Below are 9,078 nucleotides of genomic sequence, written 5' to 3' on the forward strand. Positions count from 1 at the left end.
CTGAGTACGAAGCATCAGAGGGCAAGACTTGCAAATCCCAGCAGTATGCCCACGTGAGATGCCCCCGCCAGCGCTCTCCCAGGACAGGGTGGGGACTGAGAGGGCTGCACGGAGGCCGTACAGCCTCGTCCGGCACAGGGAAGTCAGGAGAAGGGAGATGAGACACAAGTGCCCGTTGAGTCTCTAACTGAGACCTACAGCGGGTGAGAACCCGTGCAGGGAGCCCCTCCCGGGGTCATTCGCGTCCGGACGCTGCGAAGGGGAGGGAGGCAAAGGCGCAGGCCAGCAGAGAGCAACAGTGTGGATGGTGACGGCTGTCTTTCCTCTCCTCTCCTTTCTGTTTGGTTCGGTGATGTAGTGAGGGGATACCTCCTTACCAAAACCAATTCACATTAAAATTCACACAGAACATCTGGACTCCAGGCACGTAACTGAATCTGTTGGCTCACTAAGGGCAGCCCATGATGGCTGAAGGTGGAAAGGATACTAAGAATCACGACTAGGTGTTCATTTAAGACGTGCCCAAACTGCAAAGACACGGGAAGGAGGAAACAGATTTGGGACAGTGGTTGATGCCTGAGGCCAGAGGGACAAAAAGGGACAGGATCAGTCAGCTGTGGCTGTAATATCTTTTACTACTTAAAAAAAAGAAACAGGAAGAAAAAGCCTGAAACACATACGGCGGGGCCAAGGCCTGGGCTGTTGGCGATGGCAGGCTCCATTACCGTCTGCATGTTTGCAAATGTGAGACAATAAAATTACTTCAGAAGACGGACATAACAACAAATATACAATCTGGACCATCTGTAAGTCTCAAGAGGGTAAACAGGAGTCTTTAACAGGGGATTGTTTTTTTTCCTCTTTTGCTTGGGGAGATGACAGACAAATTTTTAAAAATCATGCAAGCCAATGGCAACCTTTGGCTTAGAGATTTATAATTTACAATCTTTCTGTAGCAACCCTACTAAAATAAAATTCTGAGCAACCCAAGAACTGTCCAGAAAGATTCTGCAGCCCTGGGGACCTCGTCCCTCTGGAAGACGGTGCCTCTGAACAACGGCAGGACCTTTCAGGGTGAGGAGGCAGCCCGCGAGGAGGCCCTACTTTTAGACCTCAGGTCACCGAGGAGAGACCTCTAAGTGAACCACTCTAGGGAGAGGCCATGAGCCTCACTCAGGCCCCTGAACGTGCCGGGGGCTGGGTCGGGGTGGGGGGCAGAGGCGGGCACCGCTGAGCCTGCCCTTAGCTTAAGGCCCGCACGCCGACAACACGGCACTCCCCTCGGTGTTAGTCACCAATGCACGTGCAATTCACAAAGATGATCGAGTAGGGGATGCGGGGAGAGTTCCAAATCCTCGCCCCTCTCTGGAGAAGTCAGCTGTCCAACTGTTTCACTACAGGCTGCAAATGCTCCAAGCCCTCTTCTCTCTGGCTACTCAGCTGGTGGGCACTTTTCCTACTTGGGAGGGACGAGAGGAGAGAAAACCCACTCCAAGAAGGCACCCCCCTGGAGCCACAGCACCCCTCCCGCCTTGGAAATCACTGGCACAGTACACGCAAAAGGGCCTGTTTCACTTGCTGGGCTCCTGGGGCAGGTCGCCTGGGAGCAAGGCTCATTACCTATTTCTCCCTGTCAGCCTGAAAGGAGCACTGCCCAGCCCCAAGATTAAGTTCACTCAACCGCCCAGAATGCTAATGGCTCCGTGGCTCCCCGAAGCCCTAGCTTATGCAGAATTTGTTCTTGGTCTCAGCTGATTCCCTCTCAGGCTCCTTTATTAGAGGTTTCAGAGTTATGGGAGGTTTCACTGAATGGGCAAACTTTATCTTTTTCAATAATTAAATTTACAGACCCCAAAACTTAGTTCATTTTTCAACATAAAATACCAACATAGCAACACATTAAATATTGAAACTCCCTTAAATGTACTGCACAGCCATCTTCTAACAGTCAAGTCTGGCGGCTTCCCTCTGATTAGTGCTAGTTTGTGAGCAGCATTTTGCTAGCGAACTGGGTAATCTTCATCAGGAATTCATGGCATGTTCACAGAAGAAAGTGAAATTAGTGTTATGAATGGCGTGTCATTATGCTATGCACCCAGTTACATAAACACTCTGGGTGCTCAGCCAGGGTGTGCCTCTTCCTAATCAGGCAGGGACCCGAAAGATAGGACTTGTCAAAGAAACTCACCAGAAACAGCTTTCCCCCTGACAGCCAGCGTCACAGGCTTATCGGACGTGTGCAACCTTTGGCTGCCTCAGACCCTGGAGTCCCACCTGGGACGTAGTACTTACAGGCTGCAAGGCCAGGAAGTGACCCCCACCCCGCAACCGACCTCCAAGCTACTCACATACCAGCAGGAAGGCAGTGTTTAATAATGGAGCAGTACTTAATAATAATGCTCCCAGTCTCCTTGACAAGGGAAGATCAGCCAACGGCTTAGCAGGCTTTTCACCAGATGCCTGTACCTGCTGAGCCAGTGTCCTGCCACCTCTGCTAAAGCTGATGCCCGAATTCCACTCCTGTCAACTCAAACCTGTCACTTTAGGAGACCATGAAAATAAACGTCAACTGCACCTCTTGGAGAAAAGGAAGGAGAGGAAAGACTCTATCAAGGGCTACAATCGTGGGGCTTGGTGGCAGCATCCCGCCCAGGTACATAAGATGCAGGCACAAATAACCAGAACAAGTGCAGAAGGACCGGGGGTGGGTGGTGGAGGAGGAAAATCAGTCTTTAATTCCACTGCATTGGCAGAGGATTCCAAACTTTAAGAAAGCAGTAAGAATGAAAACCAAATCCCAGGGTATCCGAGAGCTGTTAAGACTCTCAGGACGCCTAGGAAACAGCAATGGCTCAGTTTGGTATGGTGCTTTCAAGAGTCTAGGCTGAAACTCCCAGAGTCCTACGCTCTGGGCCCTGAGCCGGTGGCCCCGGGCTGACTGACCAACTGACAACGGCTGCTGAAAGCTCAGGAACATGGGAGGAAGGTAAACCAGAGCCAAGAGGGTGGAGGCAGAAAGAAATCCTTTGGGGCCTTAGAGAAGAATCTTCTAAATTCAGTTGTTTTCTGAAGATTAGCTAATTTGAAAATAAGAATTAAAACTTACTCAACCCCAGCCTATTCCTCCCACCAAACTTTAAATTTTCCCCTTCGAAATCCAAAAAGGATTGCATCAAAGCTCTGCTATGTGAGCAGCTTTTTTTCAACGCCGAGCCACACTGTCCCATGCGTCGTTATAATACGGCCCCCTCCCCGATTCTGACACTGTTCCACTCATTCCAGGAATATAATCCCACCCAACAGAGCCCCCTCGAGTGTGGCCTGATGACCCCGTGGGTTGAGAAGTCTCCAGGTGCTCGGACAGCTGAAGGGAGAGTCTTTGCCGGGGAGGGAAGGACGAGGGCAAGATGCCCAGGTCACTTTGATGAGTAGCGGATACAGCCTGATCAAATGGGTTCCTTGTGCTCTACCTGGAATGAAGGGAACCACCTGGCACACATGAGATTTTAGACAGAGGGCTCAGCTTCCTCGTCAGATGACTCTCAAATTCTGCAAATCATGTATCCACGTAGGCTTTGCTCTCCCCCTTTTAACCATATTTTAGACCAACCCCCAGCTAACGAGTTGTCAGACTAGATCATGCTTGCCTGCATCTGTTCCAAGGATGCTGATTAAACAACTCCAGGGAAAAGGAACCATTATCCTGTTCAGGACAAACCTCAAGTGATTACCGTGGTGCAGCGGGGCTCACCCTGGATAAACGGCACAGATGGAAAGCAAGCTGTCAGCTCCAAGAAATCACCTCCCTCACGGGCGGTGCACTCTGGTGTTCTAATTCACTAAAAAGGCACCCTTGTGGTTTGAAGCCAAGGTTTCAAAGGGCCCAGCACCCTGGAATATATCCCACAGAATGGAGGACCTAGTTCCACATCTGGGATGAGAACAGTGACCTGAAAAGCATGCTGATGAGGCCGATCTCTGGTCACACGTCAAAGGCAGACTATGCTGTCTGTCCTACAGACTACAGTGCTGGTAAAAAGACATGTGCAATGACGAAAAGGATCAGATATTGGCAATAAGGACTTTAGCCAGAAGACTTTGAGACATGTGGAAAAAACAACAGATAAGAACACTGAAAAAAGAAACGTATTGTGCTTTTGTATGGTACAAATGAATGTGTGAGGACAGCCATGAAAATGCTAGCAAGATTAAGAAATGGGAACTAGGGACTTCCCAGTCCCCAGTAGTTAGGACTCTGCGCTTCCACTGCAGGGGGCGTGGTTTCGAGCCCCGGTCATTGGAGGGTGGGGGGGCTAGGATCCTGCAGGCCCCCCGCATGGCACGGCCGGAAAAAAAAAAAAAAAAAAGAAGAGGGAACTAAACTAGCCCTACCAGATATTAAAACACATTATAAAGCCATAACAATTAAAAGTCTGATTCTGGCATATGAACAGACAGACCAATGGAAGAGAACAGACCTAAATACATATGCAAATTTGGTATACCTCAAATACACAGGAAAGGATGAGTTTAGTAAATGGCATAGGAAGCACAGGTATATTGAACATAATGAGATACCATCTTTACCAATCAGTGACAGGGATTGTTTTTACAAGTCTGAGAATATACTGCTGATGAGGGGAAGGGGAAACGCACTCTCACAACACTGCTGGTGAGAAAACACATCTGTACCATTTCTAAAGAAAGTAATTTGGCAATATCTATACATGTTTTAAATACACATAACCTCCAATCAGTTCTAGCAACTTACCTTGCATATGCTTGGACTGTACACAAAGAATTATGTGCAGTGTACTTTCAAAATGCCAGCCGTGACCCACTAGTGGGTCTATGAAATAAACTCAGTGCATTATGACCAGGAGTTTCAAAAAAAATGAAACAGAATAGAACGGTATATAAAATATCAGAATGCATTACGTACAGTAAGTAGGGTTTCATGAACCTTCTGTTCCTAGTGTGTGTACTGGATGGTGATGTAAAACTTTTTTTTTTTTTTTACAGTGGGCTATTTTTTTTTAAAGGTTTGAAATCCACTTTACAACAGCATTATTTATAATAGCAAAAGATTAGAAACAGCCTAAAAGTTAGCCAGCAGGGGACTGCTTAAATAAATGATGGTCCATCCATGCTAGGCAGTCATTAGTAAGAATGAGGCAGCTCTAAATATGCTGCCATAAAACAATCTCCAAAATATATTATTAGGTGGGAAAAGCAAGATGCAGAACAGTGTAGATTATGCATCATTTGCGCTTTTTAAAAAATATCAACATATATATACTGGGGATCTCTGGAAGAAACTGGTCACAGTGGTTGCCTCTGGGCAGGGGAACTGAATTAGGAGACAGAATTATGTTTCACGGCAATTCATTTTTTTTTTTTTAAACCATGTGCATGCATTACATATTATTAAAAAAATACATACACCATCTGGGCCCATCCCGACAATCCACCTATCTACACCCTCAATGACAGCATGGTGCAGTGGAGCAGACAGTGGAATCTGAGCCTAGTTCCCATCAATTACTCACTCACTATGTGATCTTCAGCAAGAAATTTTATCCCTCTAAGCCTTCATTTCTTTAATGCAAAAATGCAGCTGAGGGCCTCCCTGGTGGCGCAGTGGTTGAGAGTCCGCCTGCCGATGCAGGGGATACGGGTTCGTGCCCCGGTCCGGGAGGATTGCACATGCCGCGGAGCGGCTGGGCCCGTGAGCCATGGGCGCTGAGCTTGCGCGTCCGGCAACGGGAAAGGCCACGACAGTGAGAGGATTTTTCTGTCAAAAAAAAAAAAAAAAAAAAATGCAGCTGAAAGCAGTATCTGCCCTGAGGACTAAGGTGAGGTTTAAAAGAAATGAAGATTGAAAAATGCCCCAGCAAACAGTAGGAACTCAGTAAATGTTAATTTCTCCCTTCCCTTCATGGACTCTTAATGACTGTTTATATGATGACCACAAAACCATATATATCAACTCCTTTACAAAACTACAGTTCGGGTTTGGAAATATACGTATGGGTATGACGTGATCCCATTTTTGTTTAAAAACTGTGTGTATATATGTATTATACACACACACATACACACACACACGTGATCTTATCTATAGAAAGAAAGCCACGTACCAGACTTGTTTTGGGGAGGGGTTATTAAACCTCCCCAAAACAACCATCTATTGTGTGACTTTTCCTCACTGAGGATAAATTACTTTCATAATAAGAGATTTTTTTTAAAAAAAAAGGAAGAGTCTTAGTGTAAGAAATACATCCAAAACCCAACAGACGATCCACTTATCTTATGAACCTGCTAATAACCAAACTCCAGCAGGACAATTAGAGAACCACATCAGCCTGTGGACTTGGAATGTCCCATGATCGGTCCTCAACGGAGGGTCTTTAACAAGGCTAGTGGGATGATGCCTGCTGTTTCAAACATCTTCTTGGTTGAGCTTTGTTGCAAAAACTTATCAACCTAGCGGCAGGACCTCTTGTCCCCACCCTGGCCCATAGGCTCCCCTGCCTGGGGCCCCCTACCTTGCCATCAGAAGCAGTGTTGATCCTGTAGTGGTACACCCTCCCTTCGTATCTCAGCGAGATGGACCTCTGCCCAGGACTGCTCTCGCTCTCCCGAACCAAGAAGCTGCCATTGATCCCACTGCTCAGCAAGTACTCAGCGGCGTTGCGGGACACGGGCCCATGGTACCAGGAATGTTTCTCCAGACTGTTGACTGGCGTGATGTAGTTGCTTGGGACCCACCCTTGGCCATTTTTAGTTTGGGCTTCACACCATTCCCCATTGTGATTGTAGCCTAAGACCCGGAGCTTTTCACCTTAGAAGAAAAGAACCAAATCAGACATATCAGTTTTAAAAGCTAATTCGTTCATTCTCATGTACTCTTCTATGATTACTAAAGATCTCCAAACTCCTAAATACCTATTTCATTTTAACAAGTCCACATAAATATATGTATTTACAAGCGTATGAGTATGAAGCTTCCTGTTTATACTGGATATGCAGATAAATATATAGCCTCAGTTTTTATAAATCTATTATTCAAGTGCTTTGTTTCTAATACAAGGAAGCTTTTAGTGGAAAGATGCTTTTTCTTAAAAAAAAAAAAAAAAAAGTGTTTTCAGTGTTTGGTCCAGATGTGTCTTTTTCAGTATAAAATAGGGAAAGCTCTGTTTTTGCCAAGAACTACGCAGGAACTCTTCTTAAGGAAAAGTGACTCTTGTAAGGATATGCTGTTAGTTTTTCGGGTCTCTCTGCGTTCCAAACTAAAGCTACTCTTTCCACCAGCAAAGGGGCAGCCAGTCCGGCTCCGGCTTCCCCGGATTTCTCTCTTGCCAACGATCACCAGCTGCCCACAGCTCTTTTACCTTTAGTTATGCTTAAAGTGTTATCCCCACTGGCCACAAAATCATACAGTGCAACGAAAAGGTTGGGGTCATTTTCGCTGGGACCAGCGAGAAGGTTTTCCTTAGAGTTCCAACGAGCTGCGTCACTCAGACCTTGGGGCTCGAAGTCAGAGGCTACTGGCCTCTGAAGGGCTTCTGGAAGAGAAAGAGACAAACAGAAGAAAGAAACAGGGATGAAAGTTTTATTCTCAGGAGCAAAAAAAGTCTGTGTATCCAACATTATGTATATTCTTAATTTATTTCATTTCTTAACATCTGCACGTATTATCTATTAATCAGAAAGGTGATTAAAAAAATGGACTCTTCCTTTCCCAAATCTTGTGAAAAACCCTAGATATTTACATTCCAGAGTGGTAACTACCGTTCCCAAATGGTTTAAACTTTCTAAGTTTACTAATTCAAAAAATTCAACTGGAAATAGAGACAGCCCATCCTCACACGTCTTTGCCGTTGCTTATGTTATAACATGGAGCAAGTGTTTCTTGCTTTAAAACATTTTTAAATGTATGAAAGTTAGTAAACGTGCATAATTTAAAAGTCAAATAGTGCTGAAGTGCTTATAATGAAGGACAAACAGTTTCCATCCCACTCCCCTCTACACCCAGAGGCAACAGCTGTTTTCTTGGTGACCACCTCCATCTCTCTGAACAGAAGCTATATAGCATTATAATCGCTGTTCCCTCTCCCCCCATCTCTCCTGCACCAGCCTCTACTGGTCACCTTTGCATTTTCAGTAACAGACTTACACTTTTATTTCTTTTTCTTCCTGCTGGAGACCATATCTCTCAACTATTTACCTCACAGGATAAGGATATTAACATCCTACCCTTCCTTCCAGCTTTCCCCCCTCCACACTCAAAGTATGGCCTACTTTACATTTTCTTCCACTCTGTGTAAAAGAAATTCTGTTCTTCTATTCTTTAATAAAGTCTTTCATATTTGTCTACAGGTAGATTCTAAAAGTTGAAAACCAATCAACATCTTTTACGTTAGGAATGTGTGACTATTACTCACTACAGGGTTAAGTACAGTTCAGTATTTTTTCCTGAAGTTTTTTCTTGTCTTTCTTTCTTTTTCTTTTTGAACTGGGTCCTTTCACGCCAGCAAATCTCCTCCAAGTAGAACTTAACAGTTATAGAATATTATGGCTAAGAAATCCAAGTTTTAAAAAGGGGGAAAGGGGAAAATTCTAATTTGAGGAGAATGGAAAGATCTACCATCTGTTTACACCAAACATAAATGGCAACAGAACAAAATTGTTTTAAATTTCCCTTTTTATGGATCTAGAGGACCCCCAAACATCTCTTCTTGGGCAGTAACACCCATCTCAGCGATGGGCGTGATTCTGCAGTACTCACTTCAAAAAGGACACTGGAGGCACCTAATACATCTGAGAGACTAGCCTAAACTTCCAGAAACACAACTGGAGAACTTTCAGAAACAAACATTCTTTAAACTATCTCTTTGGAATAAACCAATAGAACATAAATAAGAAGGCCTCTCAATTCTAGCTTTTGTACTACTGACTACAGTGAACCTTCAGGAATTGTTTTTCTAAAAGAGAAAATCCCAAATTACGTCACTACTGTGCTTGGTGATTTCGTTTTATGAATCTTGAGGGCAAAGATAATTTCAAGGAAGAGCG

At 44.9% G+C, this 9,078-nt stretch overlaps 1 protein-coding gene across 1 annotated transcript in view; it reads right to left on the minus strand.

Moving 5' to 3' along the window:
- Window positions 1-9,078, minus strand: part of ABL1 (ABL proto-oncogene 1, non-receptor tyrosine kinase) — a 43,082-nt gene that overhangs the window by 20,109 nt on the left and 13,895 nt on the right. Inside the window, exons 2-3 of the mRNA XM_007453139.1 lie at window positions 7,395-7,568; window positions 6,549-6,844 (exon numbers count right to left, since the gene is read on the minus strand). Of these exons, the coding sequence (XP_007453201.1) occupies window positions 6,549-6,844; window positions 7,395-7,568 (470 nt within the window). The remainder of the gene's footprint in view (window positions 1-6,548; window positions 6,845-7,394; window positions 7,569-9,078) is intronic.

The sequence above is a fragment of the Lipotes vexillifer genome, unplaced genomic scaffold (genome assembly GCF_000442215.2).
Source record: "Lipotes vexillifer unplaced genomic scaffold, Lipotes_vexillifer_v1.1 scaffold149, whole genome shotgun sequence".
In the NCBI taxonomy this organism is placed as follows: domain Eukaryota; kingdom Metazoa; phylum Chordata; class Mammalia; order Artiodactyla; family Lipotidae; genus Lipotes; species Lipotes vexillifer.